At 35.7% G+C, this 17,174-nt stretch overlaps 1 protein-coding gene across 1 annotated transcript in view; it reads right to left on the bottom strand.

Annotated features, from left to right (window-relative positions):
- Nucleotides 1-17,174, bottom strand: part of TAPT1 (transmembrane anterior posterior transformation 1) — a 49,410-nt gene that overhangs the window by 16,251 nt on the left and 15,985 nt on the right. Inside the window, exons 4-7 of the mRNA XM_065658937.1 lie at nt 9,782-9,944; nt 5,694-5,829; nt 4,779-4,876; nt 4,569-4,638 (exon numbers count right to left, since the gene is read on the bottom strand). Of these exons, the coding sequence (XP_065515009.1) occupies nt 4,569-4,638; nt 4,779-4,876; nt 5,694-5,829; nt 9,782-9,944 (467 nt within the window). The remainder of the gene's footprint in view (nt 1-4,568; nt 4,639-4,778; nt 4,877-5,693; nt 5,830-9,781; nt 9,945-17,174) is intronic.

Here is a 17,174-nt window from a genome sequence, read left to right as displayed (position 1 = left end):
TCTGTGCAGTGAAGCCTAAAAAAGGATTGTACTAAGCCAAATCAGATTTTAAATATTCTTCACCCCATTTACATTAACCCTGCCATTCCAATTCAAAAGGGATTCTATGCCCATATTAATAACACATTCTGCCCTTCTCTAAATCCTTCTGGGAAATACAGACATTCAGTTTAAAGGACCGAACAGATTGCCAACAGAGACCGAAAGCTGAATGGCTGATGTGTCACAGGGTATCATCACTATTAAAACACAAGTAAAAGACTACAGAAATGGATGCGGTTGTACAAATGGATGTTCCTAGGACAACACCACATCTACTATGGACTAGTATAATTAATTAGCCAGTGTCTCACACAATTGATTACTGAACCCATCCAGGCAGTACCTGAACTCTGAAGAGCTTAGGTACCTGGCAGTGGTAGCTACTAAGAAGGGCAATGAAATCCCAGTAACAATTCAGAAGTGGCATTTCTACTTGCCCAAGTAGAAAATAATCTTTAGAGCACCTATTAATTTCCTTCCAGATTCCCTGACACATCATGTAGGAATCCATAATCAGGAAGGAAAACATAATTTTGATCATGTTAATCTCAAGCATTCACATGTTTAGATCAAAAGTTGATTATAAATCATAGCATGTAAGCAGTGAAACATGGTTTACATCTAGGCAATGCTAACATACTTTAGTGACAACTACCTCTTAACAAGTGACCAGAGCACAAGAAAGGATCAAAGACTGAACAAGGAAACATCAGAGGCACTGATCTATCTTAAATGCACTCCTGCCCCCAAATCCTTCATCCTTAAAACAAACAGCTGAATTAGAATAATGGCATTGAAAAAACCAAACCCGTATGAGAAAGCAGTGTGAATTCCAGAGACAAGAGGTAAAAATATTTTTTTCAATGTTTTGATCAAAGCCAAAAGAGACTTTTAAATCAGGAACAAAACAAAAAGAACAGAATTAAGGGGGGGGGGGGGCAGGGGGGAGAAAGACATTCTAAAGAAAAAAACCCTAAAGTTTCGAAAGCTTCAGAATAAATGTTACAGTTTTTGAGATGAGATTTAAAAAAATCACGCCAAACAGCCAACTGAAGTTAACAGCACAATGCACTGCACGTAATGTACTACTTCATATGATGCACAATTGCGTCTTGTGAAAAATTTAGTTTAGAGCACAGCTTGAAATTAAAATAAGACATTTGAAAGCATAAAGGAAGGCAGCCTGCTGGGCTTTCAATAATGATGAAAGAGCTTCTCTTTGTAATTTCAGTCTCTTCATTCACTAGTCCTGAACCCTACAAAACCAGCTATATCAAAAAGAGAATATACTATTTAAATGTAAAGAAATATTTCTTCCTGCTACAACAAATATAATGTTCTGTCTTCTGTATAGAAATCTCTTCCAATGGCCAGTGTTTAGACTGCTTGGGTGTACATAAATGTCCTAGTAAAAGTCAGGTGACAATGTGAAAGTACTTTTGCTACAAGCTGTGAAATGAAAGCTGCTGGAGCTGATATGCTTGAAATCACAGATTCTATAGCTGCAATCTCAAGCAGGTACAGAAACCCCAAGATCTTTTCTGACCTCCTGCACCTAAGAGATAACAGGTCTGACTTTCTTATATAACTGTGTAACCAACATGTATCGTGCATTGTTCCATTAGTTTTTATGTAGATGATTCACAGGTCTTTCAGACCTGAAGTTTTAATCAATTAGCTGTTACAGCAGAATTTTAAATGCCCTTACAAAGGTGAGAAGGATCACTGACTCCACTTCACTAAGTTCAGAGCTGGAAATACTGGGAAAAACAGCATAACCATAGGTCTGCTTGCTATCCACAAGCCAGTGCCAAGTGAAAATGATTTAATGGTATTTAGCTTTTGTGTACAATTTGGTACCTTTTTCACTGAATTTAAACCATGTGATTGAGAGAACAATAATATTTTAGGAAGAGCCCCAGAAAAAGTGGGGCAAAGGGTCATCTTAGCAGCCTTCCAGTATCTGAAAGGGCCTATAGGGATGCTGGGGAGGAACTCTTCATCAGGGACTGTAGTGATAGGAAAAGGGGTAACGGGTTAAAACTTAAACAGGGGAAGTTTAGATTGGATATAAGGAGGAAGTTCTTTCCTGTTAGGGTGGTGAGGCACTGGAATGGGTTGCCAAGGGAGGTTGTGAGTGATCCATCCCTGGTGGTGTTCAAGGCCAGGCTGGACAAAACCTTGGGTGAGATGGTTTAGTGTGAGGTGTCCCTGCCCATGGCAGGGGGGCTGGAACTAGATCATCTTAAGGTCCTTTCCAACCCTAATTATTCTATGAGTCTATGATCTATTCACTCTGTCTAAGCTTTATCAGCTACTGTTGGCATTGTTGTCCAACAGCAAAGACTGCAGACCTGAGAAAGCTGCTAGAAGAAACCAAGAGAAAGGTGGGAAATATATAGGGGAATATATAGAGGAAAGCACTGTATTTAGTGCTTTATTTTAGCACTTTAGTCCAGCCATGCAGTTGTAGCATATTGTGTTCTACGCTGCACATGACAATCCAAAGGCTAACCGGAATCTCAGGGCACAGGATATAGCATAGTGTAGTACGCCAACACAAGATGCACTACCATTTCAGCTGCAGGAAATAAAACATTTAAAGGATGACAAAGTTATCAGACTACATGAACTGAAGCAATACTGATCCATTCCTACTGAAGCTGTGACACAGTAAATATGTTTAAAAGAGGTGAAAACCTCTCCTAAAAACCTGTCTACATTATTTATCTATGAGAAGAAAAACATCACTATTCATAACCACACTGAGAAGTGTTCTGGGAAAAGTTATCTGTTTCAAGGGAATAAATTAGCTTGTTTTGTGCACTCTTCTGTGTATGTACTCACGTACTTCTATCCCCATATGGTATAATGAATGTCATCACTTTTTCCACCAGGGAAAATAATGGGAGACCTGACATTGCTATTACAGGTCTTCAATAATCATGTCTAGCAATAAAATATTGATACACATTTCTTCTAGTACACTGTTGCAGGTGCTTTTTATGGAGGAAATGACCAGCCACTTCTAATAGCAGTCCCTCATTTATTTCAACATTTAAATCAAGAAAGAGGCCTTGCCTTTCAATAGGAGAGCTGGATGCATACCTGTAACTATTTCCTGCAAGTACTGTGATTAATGAGAGAAAATGTAAGAAAACTCATCTGTTTTCTGCATTTTAGTACACATCACTTTTGGATATTCTCACTGTAAATTTAAATACATATAAATTAAAAAATGTAAGCTTTTAAATCTTGGAGACAAAAATACATACGCTTAATACAGAATAAGCATCTTATCAACCCAGCAGGAAGATTATTTTGGGTTTTTTTCTAAGAATTTACAGGGTGGACGAAAATTCAGTGCTTATTTTTCTGTTATGTGACATATTTAAGATTTTTGTAAATAGTCTTTCACCCAAAGAATCACAAAACAGCTGCCATTTCATATTTGCACGTAATATTATTGCAGTTTGCAACTAGACAAAAATCCCATCAATAGCCAAAGTTCAAAACCTGAAGTGAATCTTCTGAAAGCTTAACTCTGGATAAAAAAAAAAAAAAAAAACAAACCAAAATCTGGTTTTAAAATTAGCAGCTACATTATTAATATTTTTTTAACCTACTGAACATTTGAGTTCTTTGGTTTGAAAAACCAGTGATTGGAATTGAAAAATATTTTCTATTTTGCTGGCTTATCTGTATAAATAGCTTTGACCAGAAAAGTCATATGCACAAAGTAATAGAAACAAGTGTGCTCAAAGATCAGAAAATATTACAAGCAAAGAAGCTCTAAAACAACCTTAAAGTGAAATCTCTCCTATTAGTTCTGAAACCAAGAATTCAACAAGTATTTCAAACTGCTGACGGAAGTATTAGAAACAAAAGTATTAGAAAGGATATCTGCTTTTCTTCATAAGACACCCTGAGCAAGAGTTCCCAAATTTAATACTAAGCATCAAAATGAGTAAGAAGTGTCAGAAGCATAATGTGTTTCCTAAGTACTGTTATCTTGATAGCATGTCAAAAGATAGTCATCACTGGTAAATCCTTCATAAGCCAACTACTTCATCGTTACAATTCTTTTCAGGGATGGGGGGAATATTTCAAGGCCTGTCCTCCCAACTGCCAAACAACATGCATTCTGAGATCACTGTCAACACAGCACACTACACATTCAACTTTTCAAACACCCAGACTACTTTAGACACTTTGAAGCATGGATAATATAAGTAACATAACTTAAATCTAAGATTCCTATTTAATAATGAATTCAGCACAGGGCCAATAGGATGTTTTAGAAACTCAAATAAAAGCTAGCCATTTAAGAAGAAACAGTGTTTGTGGAAGTAGAATCCCAGTTTCATCCTACTGAGCCGCATGGTAACAGGGGAAGTAAGGCATTCAAGTCAACACTCAAATTCACCAAGGTAAAGTTCTTTTAAAACAACATTAAATAAATGAATAATTTAAAAGAATCAGGCTCTCACTTCAAATTTTCTCCTGCTTAGCATAGCTATACATACCGCTATTTGACATCTGAAAAAGATTGTTCTTCTCAAACTTCTTGAAAACGCTTCCTTTTATTTCAACAAACTGCAATGTTTAGAAACAGCCAGTTAATTTTCATTGATAAGAAACTGACATAAACAAATCAGACAAATAATATGCAAATAGACATGATACACAAAGATGAACGATGCTGAAAAAAAACAGGGTAGCTATATAATACTTACATTATTGGACATCATGATGGTAAGCAGTGATTTATTGTGGGAGTTGAAGGCCACATTAAGGGTTGTTGCTTGAACCATTATAAGAATAGCATGCAGGACTATAGATAGCAGGGTTAAGGAAGCATCTTAGGAAGTATTTTACAGTACAGCAGTACCAAACCTCAAATTTTCTATTTTGCTTCCAAAGTTTAGCAAAAAAGTTTCTATCTCCCTATCAACTAGATTTACAGCAAGACAGCACTTAGACCTTCATAACATACCCACAGGGCTCTGTAGCATGTAGTAAGTATGCTAATTTTCTTGTTCTAAAAGAGCCTAATGGAGCCTAAGGAGAAACAGCAACATAACCTGAAAGAAAAAAAAATCTGAAATAAAGATTCAGATTTAGCCTAAAGATTTCAGAGAAAACAGGGGAAAGCACAAGAATTCCGAATGCATCACATCTATCAGAATACATATCTCTACTTCATCAGTTCACTGTAAGGTTACTGCACACCCATCTGCATCCTGAATATGCATGGCTTGAAATGCCCTTCATTGAAAGCAAATGTTTCAAGCAAGGTGTTTTTAAAATTCCACTAAATAAACCCACTTTCTTCCAGACCCTGTGACCCAAAATACTCAAAATACAAATCAGAAATGAAAACTTCCATGAACTATCCAATTAATGGTTTTTATTTTCCTACGCATTAGGTATTTAAAAAAGCTGTCTACTACTGCAGCAATACACCATTATGAAGGTTTTTACTTAAAAGCAGGTTAAAAGGTTTTTTCCATTAATTCTAAGAGCCTGCAGAACCGGCAATTTTACTCAAAGTAAAGGAACACTGACTGAAGAATCACATAAAATAATACAGAGCAATTACTGTGTAATTTGATTTAGAAAATTTTGCAATTTATTGAAGAAAAGGATACAGACATACAGCACTGCCATGAAGAAGTGAGGAATCACACCTATGTGAGCTCTTTTTCTTTCCTTGGGTTCTGTAGCTGTCCAGTAAAGGGCATCCAAAATATCTTGTCCAAATGAAGAAAACAGACGATCAGCTACCTAAAGAAGAAAAACTTTTTACTACCTTAAAGCAATATTTTTCTCTCCAACACCTGAATTTGCCACCGTAAGTAAAACTTAACCTAAAAAAAGTTTCCCATATTTATCACCTTTCATCTCTTGCTCATTCCATTTCTTGATATTGCTCCTTTTGTATACTCGGCAGCTTACTTTCTCTCTCAAATTTACTCTCCCCTTTTCAACAGTATTTACAATACATAACCATGTAGTGCTATCTTAGATGCTTCCTTGGAAGACATCCAAGTACAGTTCAAACTTCAGCCTTTGATAAAGCAATGTTTTATATGTGTTTCCTCAAACTATCCTGTTTTTTTTTCCATCCCTCTGGGTTTAATGGTGGGGGGAGAGAGGAGAGGGGAAGAAAAGAAAGTGAATTTCAAATGTGTCATAGGAAACATCAGCTTATAGGTACAAAAAGGACCAAAATTACAGAAAAGTATTTATTTCTATAGAAATTATTTCTATACAGAAATATATATATTCTATAGAAATACACTGCCTGTACTGTTTCCTTACATCTTGGAATAAAGTATACACTCAACACAAACCTCTGCATAAAGCAAAATTCAAAACCAAAAGTACTAGAACACAGCATCAAGTGATCAAGAGGGACTAGAAATTCTGCTAAAAAGGGAAAATTAGTGTGAAAAAAAAAATACAAGCATCTGAAGTGTAACTCACAAAAATGTATGCACAAGTAGGAAACCCCCCGAGCAGTGGCTCTAAAGACAGGAAAAACATGGAGAGCAATCTGAGCTTGCAATTCAATACCGCAGCAAGAAAGGTCACACGGAGTTCCATCAGTTCTCAACACTTCATCATCATCAAGCATGTAAAACTGAAGATTGTTACAGGGAAATATTTTTTTCTGCCTATACACTACAGTTCACTAATTTTAAAACTAAGCTGCACCCGATAGAGAACAGCACTTCAAAAATTACATTTGGTGTCATAATACATCTGGCTGAAAAAAAAAAAAAAAAAAAAAAAAGAGGCATCTTTCCTTGCTTACTAACTCAACCAAACAGAAATACTACTGATTATCTCTCCTTAATCAAGACAAGTGATATCTCCTTTTAGCATCTTCCTGTAAGACAACAGTTTTGGACACGTTAAAAAAAACCATGCAAAAATACAGAAGGAGGTGCATAATGTACCTGCAAATACTGAACTGTAACTAGTAACTAGAAAATACGTTCCTGGGACAATGTAAGTAAACCTAGATTTGGGATAATTTCCTGACTTTGTTAATTATGAATTCTAAATGTAAAAAACCTGAAGGGAGAGAAGTCATATAGCTTAACTTAGTCAAGCCAACAGTCATTGAAGTTTCATAAAATTTGAAGGTTGAATTTAACCAAATTTTGACTGGATATCTCAAGTAAACTCTACTGTATGTTACACTTTAAGCATCACCTACGAAATAAAATGAACAAAACCATGAGCTGATGTATTATAAATCTGAAGTTCAAAAACCCATCACTTTGAGAGATATTTACAGTGGTAGTGTTTTCGGCTTTAAAGTTTTGTAAATTACGGTGGGCTGCATTATTCCTGCTCATTGTGATGACCCACTGAGCAATTACACCTGGTGTAATAGCACCAACTACAGAATGCTTAAGAGTTTGGTAAGCTTTTGTTCACAATATTGTGAGGGGTTTAACAGATAAAAATGGTGGCTTTGCTTTCCTTTTTATTTAAGCAGTGCTTTTTTCTTAGCTGACAGGATAGAAAAATATTAAAACCCACCACACAATATTGCTGCTTGCTTTTCCAAATATGACTTACCTAAACCCTACATGCCGGCTCCAGGCTCCAGCAGAATTCCATGGTGAGTGCTGTCACCAGCGTAACGCACACTGGGGCTTCACAAGGAGCAGGAGCCGGTGGGTCTGAATCTAAAAAAGAAAAGTGTCATTTAAGCCAAAGGTGCTGAATGCTCCCCTGAGGCTATCTGGAGCATTCAGCACAGAATTTGAAGTATCTGCATTCATTGTATCTGTCCAGGACAACATTTCCTGGACTTTCCAACAGCCGAAAACATTAGGACATTGTAAACATCTCTGCAGCTCAGTGAATTAAATTAATTAAAAAATCTTCCTATTTTAAAAAATTGTGAAAATGTAAAGTTTATGACTTTTTGTTTTTAAAGCATATTTTACAGTTCCATAAAAAGCACTGCTTGCATTAGTAGTAAAGACTAACAACAAAATTCACTGAAATAGTCTAAGCAAGGCAATATTCAAACTGTTGAAAGCTGACTATCAACTAGTGGGATCCCGTGACATGTGCTGCCAATGCTGTGGCTGCAACCTACCATGGTAAAAAAGCCCCTTAAAAGACATGCCCTCTGCTTGGCATGTTGGGTTTCATGAGACACCATGGAAATTAAATACCAATTCCAGCTTCAAAGTCTAATATGATGTTTCTAATAACGTTGGGTGGTAACAGACTTGCCTCTTTCCTAAAGAACAAAACAACATCCCCCCAGCCAACATTCAAAAAAACCCCACAAACACCCCCACCCCCCCAAAACAAAAAAAAAATCAATCCCCCACTTCTTAGTTGAGGCACACTTTTGTTTCTGCGAGACATTAGCAAATAAATTAATCTCTTCATTCAAAATGGAATGGTACATGGCTTCCAATTCGCAGCAAATGCTGCAGTCTCTCCAATTATGTGGTAAGCACACTGGTGTACTTTCTAAGCTTTAAGAGAAGTGACTTGAAAGAGTCTTGAAATAAAGAGAAATTATTATTTTGAACACATTTATTTAGTGTATTATTATCTCTCGATATCATAGAATGGTTTGGGCTGGAAGGGACTTAAAGATCGTCTAGTTCCAACCCATGTATATGGATGAATATACACACAAGACTAAAATTCATATAGTAACTAAGTGCTAATTTAGTATTCATGCATGTTTTTCAGCAAACTTAAAAACCAAAGGAAACATAACCCTAAGAATAAACAACTGAGGTGGCTTGTATGATATTTATTTCACTTAGGATAATGGAGTGTGTTCCTTTTGCAGTATTTTCATATTTTAAAGAACAAAGATCTTCACACAAAATATTCAGGTTTTGCACAAAGTGTACCCGTATTTCAGCAATCTTCAAAAAACAGTACAACAAGGATTAATGTTATTCAGAGATCCTAGAATCCTAGCAGAGTAACTCTCTTGTACAAAGCTCTGATTTAAGAGGTTGTACTCCTAATAGGTCCTATATATGAAGGATAGAGGTAAGACTGTAACTATGAAAACATTATTTACTTTGTGAATCACTGAAGTGCAATTAAAAATTTCATGTTGTACACTATTAACAAAAGAGAAAGATTCCTCGCTTATTTCCCCTGAATTTCTCTTTATCTTACCTCCCAAACCAGAATTTCCTTTTCTTGTTTCACTATATTCACTCAAGTTACTGTTTACGTACTCAGGCTTTTGTTTGCTAGCCCAGACTGAGATGGGTTAAGCAGTAACATGTGTCTTTGCAAACAATGAAGCTACACTTTCATAATGAAGAACTAAAAAACAAATTCTATGTCTTCTACTATCTTCCTTCTCTCCTGTCTCTCAGGATATTACCACTATTTCAAATGAATAGTTTCTATTCTTCTCAATTTCAAAACGTCATTCACTCCACTTATTGCATTTCAGTTTAAAGCATTTCTTCTTTCATTTCCAGTTTTCAGTTTCCATTCAACTCAACCGGTTAATAAACTCCACGAATGAGACAATGTGAAGCAGTATCTACAAAACTTGTTTTTCATAAACTTGCCTGTTTCACTGCATCTAGGCTCAGTATGAGTGTTGGTACATTTGTGAGAATGAGATGTGCCATATTCTAAGTACAAATACTGTGATACAACAATATTTTAGATAGTCTGAGAAAAAGCATGCTTGATATTCTGATGCCAACATTCTTACCTCAAGCATGTTGTAGATGATGTAGAGCTTTATGACAGACTGTCCCCTTATCAGATGGTACATCATAGAGTAGTCAACATAGTGCATCATGAAGTAGCAGATGACCAATATAACTCCCTTGAGAATGTCACATACCTGAGCAGGTTGTAGCAAACGTCTATCACTGAAATACAAAGGGCAAAAAGTTCCACTAAATGTCATATACTCACAAGACACAAACATTACCAAGTCAGTAGGAATTTACACAAGCTGTTAATCATGGATATATCTTAGTTTATTATTGCTCCTTCCACTGCTCCTCACTCACCACAACCATCACACACATTTATAGATCACACTCCTGAACACATTGTCTGATCTCCCACATCCATTTCATTAAAATAACGTATTTGCTGGGCAAGAACTCCTCTTTCTAAAGAACCTTCCACATGCACGCCCTGTAGTTTTTAATTTACCTTCCCTCTTCCAGCCAATTTTGCTTATCATTCTGAATTCATCAGTTACAGAAATAGTATTTGCTATAACCAAAAGAAAAATAAATGAAGCAGTCATTTCAATTTCACTATAACAAACCGGATGCTGAGGAATGGGTTCTAAATGCAATTCAGTATCTTCTTTTAGCTTTAAGCTCTGCAGCAATAAATGCAAACAATTTGACATTAGAGCTTGAGTTTGATCTTGAACCAATCAATGCAGAAGTTTTCTATCTGTAATTCCACAAGTAACCCAGAACACTAAATGAGTCATTATACAATTTCATCCTATAAACTAAAGCTACAGGAAGAAAATAGCTTTACTTCAATTGCCACACTAGCAGCCATAAACATAATGACATTGCTAGGCAGTATCTACTTGTCTATTTATTTAGTTTAATATTAATAGGATTCAAAGCATTTAAAAAGTCCTCAAATTAAATCACAAGGTTATTTGAGAATTAAATGTAAAAAAATGGAGAAGCATTTCTATTACACATTTATTTTTAATACACACACTGAAAGGCTTTTGCAGAAGTTACCATTTTAGGAAAGTCAGAACCAATTAACAGAATGCAAGTTATGAATTTTCATTTGCTGTATTCTTAAATCACGAGGTTATCCAGACATTAGACAGTGCTCCCATAAACTGGTAACACATTTAGAAAGAAAAAAAAAATTAGAGTAAGTTGGTAAAAACTCATGCTATTTTTAAAAAACATCCAAACAATTACTCATGACCCCTGGGACTCAAGACATTTTACAGACCTGGCAGACAAGTCAAAAACCCCAGATACGTGACTCATTCTATTTAAGTACAACATCTGAGCCACAGCGTTATACTTCAGGTATCTTTGCTGCCTTCCATTCAAAAGAAAGGAGCCCTGAAGACAGTATTCCTGCATTGTAACACTTGTGGACCACGCAGTGTCATTCCACAATGAGCAAATCATGCTCATTCTAGGGGTATGAGCAAATTATGCTCATTCTAGGAGTATGAGCAAATCATGCGCATTCTAGGAGTATGAGTGAGAAAGTTTCCAGAGCTCCTGGATTTACAGAGAGCAACTGCTCCTTGTATTATATACTTTTTAATGCATAACCTGTGTTAAAATTAATTATATTCCAAATAATAGAATTCAACCTGTTCCAGCGCACCTGAACTGCTTACGAGTGGCTTTCTCACCTAAGAGACATTTTCTTGCTCTCAGAAGTCAGTAACAGCAACCACACCACATTTTATTTCAGACTAAGTCCTTGACAAAAACCCTTGGTGAATTTTCTCTCTCCCCCCTCCCCCATTGAGTTATAACTGAAAATATCAATTAAAAAATTTAAAAGTATCCATTTTCCAGCACATCCCTTATTTGCCTGCTGCTTAAAGAACCTATGACTACGTCCTTGCATGACACACACAAAAATGCCTTCTCTACCCTGCAAAATTTCATCCAGAAAGTTTAGTGCCCTATTTAACTACATCTCACTTGAATGATTATGCTTAAATATGTTAGCATATATTAGAACATTTATAGGATTTAAGCAAGCCCACGATTAAGATTACCAGTCAGACGCTGAGTAATGCAGCATGTTCCTTTTACTCCGACCTACATCAATTTTGGAAGTGTACTCAGAGTCAATTCAGTGTAAGTCCCCCAGTCAACACTCACAGTGAACAATATAGATTGGGATAAAGCCATAAAGGTGTTATTACTTCACAACAGTAATGCCAGGTCTTAGCATTTGAAAAAGAGAATCAAATTTTGTTACTCAAAAAGTTAGCATCTTTTTTCTTCCAGCCAACACCTCCCTTATCGTTAAAGATAAAATATTCAAAAAATCTATGTTTTCAAAGTTTGGCAGGACGGTCTCTAGCTGAAATGCACTAGTAAGCAGAATCTGTTTATGAAGTTTCTGAAACAGTCCAGAAAAATTCACCCAGGAAAATGCTTTGATGTTATCATGCTAAAGATTTTCTTGCTCACAAGTAGCATCAAAGATGCTCAACTACCAGTAGTCACAAAGCTCTGTTATTCTGTACTGTTAACCCCATCACGCTTCCGCTTGTGTTGATTTTCATCAGTATGACTACACCCACTTAAGTAAAATCACCTCATAAGAAGCTACTCTAAAAGCAGATAACAACCATCACAGGGGAATACAAACTCTAAGAACAGACTACACACAACCAAAAGCACACTGATCTTGTAAAGGTACTCTCAACTCTGAAAACAAACTCACGAGAACAATGTCATATGAAGGTGTATCCAAACTTGCACATGGCACCCTATACACTGTAAAGATGAAGGTATTCTGAGAATGTGCTGCTTCCAGAACAAACTGAGTATCACTACAATTCAATTCAAAGGCTGCTCAGAAGGGTCAGATCAACAACACTTGACTGCTGTGCCTTACAGGAATTAGGCTTTTGTAGAATACAGTATGTTCAAATTATGTTTTTCAAGAATTTTACCTCTAACAGTGACTTGGATTTAGTTTCTCAGTAGTCTGTGTATCTAGAAAAAACTACAGTATTTTTTACTTGTGACATTTTAACTAAAAACGCTGTTAATGTTCTATTCAGAGTTGTACAGTAACTTTTTGTGCTTCTCACGTACATGAGAAGCAGACCAACAATAAAACTGTGACAACTTCTTCAAAATACATCTTTAAAAGAAATCACAAAAATATCCTCACAGTTTTGGTTTACTCAGCTTGATGACAGAAGAGCTGTCAGCATCTCTAACCCCTAGTAAGTATAAGGGATTACTGCAAAGGCTGAGTACATAAAACTGCTTTATAGAAAGTAGAAAGACTATCCTAGCACTTAAAATATATTCTAGTACTCTTTCACTGTACACTAAAAAAGACCTCTTCGTATTGACTAGCAAGTAATCTACGGTCTACAAATAACATATTTCCGATTGAGGGAGATTAACCATGACTACTGCATAAAACCACAAAAGCACTTTCACTGCAGCAAAATCCTTTTTTGCTCTGGCTAATAACATTTACAAAAGGATTTTGAGGTGTGGCTGTGAATATAATATGGGACAGGAATAATTTTTTTGTCTTTCTAGGGAATAATTAAGTAAATGGATTAAGTCTAATGACTTGTCATCTTTTGGCAAATACACAGAACTAACTGCAAAGCCTGCAGTTATGAAATAATGTAGTCAGCGTTCAGTGAGAATTCAACATTGCAGTTTTAGTATATGATCAGGCTCACATTGTTTCAATCTGTATTTGTCACAAATCATTCCTATTGTAACTGTTTAATAAATATAAACACACAGAGGCTGATGTGATTTTATGCCTGCCAAAAACTCTCAGCCCACTCATGACACACATCACATTTTCTGCATTCATTTCTTTCACTGTATGTTTCTACTTATTGTCTCCAATAACTACACAGTGCCAACACTGGAAAGTACTTTCAGAACAATCTTGAGCACTAAGTAATGAGACCTCGTGATTAATATCACATACAAATTCATAATGCTGAACCCATCATCTGGTATCAGCCAAGCTCTGACAACTACACAAAGGTCAAGGAACAAACAAGAAATACAGCATAGTGCTGATAATACTTTCAGTATCTCATTGAAATTAGGGAGCCAAGAGGTAAAAACTAGACAGTACTGAGCTACTGTGACAGCTCACAGTATGATACTGTACAACTCTAGAAACCAGTGAACAGAGATAAGAGAAGTTGAAACAGCTTAGCTCATTTCAAAAGACTTTGTACTTTTGCAGTTGTGCATGAAGTGTGACAGAATTCAGAGGGAAAGATTTCACATGAAAATTACTTATGAGTGTTTTTTTTTATGAACAAGAAAAGAACAACAATGAGCATAACCATCTTATTTTGTATTTAATCATTTCAGTTACAGAAAAGCAAGCAGTAGAATCTTTCTATAGAAATCAGTTGCTCTTTTCCTTCAAAGCTACCACAGACATGCAGTGACGCTGCAGAAGTGAATTAAATATTAATACTTTCCCAGCTTTAGTGAACTCCGCTCTCAGAAGACAGTATCACGAGAGCCTTTGTGCAAGATGCAACTTCTTTAATATCCTACTGGATTCCAGAAATAATATTATGTGAACTATTTCACAATTTGGCTGATTACATAGCTGAATAATAATTTAAATTACAACTTTCACATCTCAAACCGGTAAATACGAAGATACAGGGCATATGGACTGTCCTTCAGATGGGCCTTATTAAGATACACAATTTCTGTGTTTTCACCTAATTATTTTCTAACATTATTCCATTATTACTTCTAACATTTTTGCTACAAGTCACGCTCTCCAAAATGCTCTTTACAGAATCTGACAAGTGGTTTCATTATGCTAAGCCTTGAGTTCCCACATTCAGCTGCATAGACTAGATTACCAAGGAATCAAATTTTTAAATTAAACTTCTTCAAAGTACATCAATAACAAAGAGCAAGGCTTTACCATTCTATTATTCACTACATAAAATCTTGTATCACTTTCCTATTACTACCACTGAATACGCTAAGCTGTTTAAACATGAGATGATCCTTCAATCTGTGTGAATTCACAGTGAAAATCCAAGCACTCCTCTGCAGATAAACTCTCTTACACTGAAACACTAATTAGCAGATTAAGACAACACAGAAAATACATGCAGGGACTTCAATACTCTACAGTATACACCTAACAAGGCGTTCAAACTCCTCAGCCTTTGGGTACCTTTACCATTACACCTACTAGTGGATACAAAATCTCCACTGAAATCAGTTACTGTGTCCAAATAATACATATTTTACAAATGCACCGTAAGTGGATATATGAGCTTATTCACTTTAATATAAGTGATGTGCACACCTTACTACTATACTGCCCTATTCTACCACACCATGCTTCTGTTTCAGCCAAGCCAATTAACAAAAGGAGAAGCATGCCAAGCTCAGTACTTATCACACGGCGTTTGAGGCAGTTGAAAGCGAAACTACGGCAGAAATTATACAGTACACTAACATCAACCAAGGACTAGGAATTTAGGAAACCAGTCTGCTGTAGAAAAAAGTTATTTTCCCCAACACAAGTCAAAAGCTCAAGGTTTAATACTCGTGCTTCAAATTTTCCAGTTTATGGTTTGCCCACCTTGAGACACATTTACGAAGCGTGAATCCAAGTCCCTCCTCCGTTTAGAAAACTATTGGACCTGTATATATCCTCCCCTTTGCTGAAAAAGGGCAACTTCCCTTATAAACAGTTAGGAAGAATTACTTTGCTATTCTATAAAATTAAATTCAAATACTATCAGAATACCACCAAATATTCTGGGTATCCACAAATTAGTTCTATAGATTTAGGAACAAGGAAAAAGAAAAATCTATTTTTTTTTTTAATGATCACTTTTCATATCTGTAAGAAAATCCACTGTTACAAAACTAAGCCAAACTTATTTCAAAGTGTATGTAAAACAGCTACTCAGTGAAGAAAAATTTGGTGTGGAAAAACAATGTTCATCAAAAGCAACTTCCTTAGACAAATGTAAGTTTAAGGAACTAGTTCCTGTCTGTCATTTTCAAGGTATGTCTATTTAGATCATGACCTTTCAAGTATGTTATTATATTTCATAAAGTAATGAGTTCTGTCTCCATGTTCTGATTGAAAAACATTAGGTTCAATCCTTCATAAGGGCTGTGACCATACAAATGGTCATACTACTAATATATAACGTTTGCTAGAGTTTCAACTGAGAAGCATGTTGGATTTCATAGTATCTTTCCTTTAAGTTATTAAAGAAGCAAAACAGCTCAAGAGTTTGAATGTATTGGCATTGGCTCCCACCCCAGCAATCCCTTTTTCATTCCAGCAGCTGCACAATTGTAGTTATTTAGCATTAAGTAGAGCATTATTAAAAACAAATCACAGTTTATTGGTATTTGGCTTTAAGATGTTACAAGTCACAAGTAGCTAATGAGTAAGTTTGCTTAAGTGGCTGACTTCTGAAAAGAACAAAATTGGATGTTAAATGTTTTAATAAGCCTTCCTTATGGTTAAGTCATTTGGAACATAAAATGCACCCCAGGACAAACTGTAATTTGCTCTTGCTGTATAAAAAAAGGGTCTAAACACCTCTCAGTAAAACTGTTTATGGTATGCTTTTCAGCACTGCCACTGCAAAATGAACAATGTTTTAACTTGCATATTGTATACAAAGTAATTAGTAGACAACTATACTTGTCTCTTGTCTGAGCTTAATTCCTGTGACAGCCGACGCATAAGCACGCTGCATGTATTATTTAAAACTCTGCATATATTATTTTAAAACTTAACTCTGCACAGATTGTCATATGCCATCATATGGCTACTTTACTTTTGTCTTCCAGGCTTTCTGATCCCCTCTAGTCTGATTACATAAGGTTTTCCAGTCACCTTGTAAAGTTGTTTGGCTCTTGATGCTTTTTTCTTTTCTCCAAACCAACAAGAATTCAATGTATTTTTCTTGTTTAAGTTTACAGTTTGCTGAATTTTCAATTGGTCCCTTTAGTACAGTCTCATCCAAATAATTCAGATTGCCATAAACAATTACTCCCTCATAGTTAGCACTGAATTTCCAATACTGATCTCACAGACACAGCAATCTAAAGATACCAATGCACTATTATTGCAAAAATGCTTTAGGGGGATATTTTAATCTTAAAATAATGAACTTAACCACCTGCATACATATACATCTATAAACTCAAGATAAAAGTATTACTTCTATAAATGTTATTGTACTCACACAATTAAAAAACCCCTTTCATTATACAGATTTACTGTTCAGTTAATAATCCAGTGAAGAAAAGTTTTAGCACTGAGGTTACAAGCTTGGGCAAGAATTTTACAGCAAACCTTTTCTAATTGTATTATTAACATTTTGAAACAGAAAGCCACTG

This window comes from Lathamus discolor, chromosome 1 (assembly GCF_037157495.1).
Source record: "Lathamus discolor isolate bLatDis1 chromosome 1, bLatDis1.hap1, whole genome shotgun sequence".
NCBI classification, from domain to species: Eukaryota; Metazoa; Chordata; class Aves; order Psittaciformes; family Psittacidae; genus Lathamus; species Lathamus discolor.
This window is presented reverse-complemented; position numbering and strand designations above follow the sequence as displayed.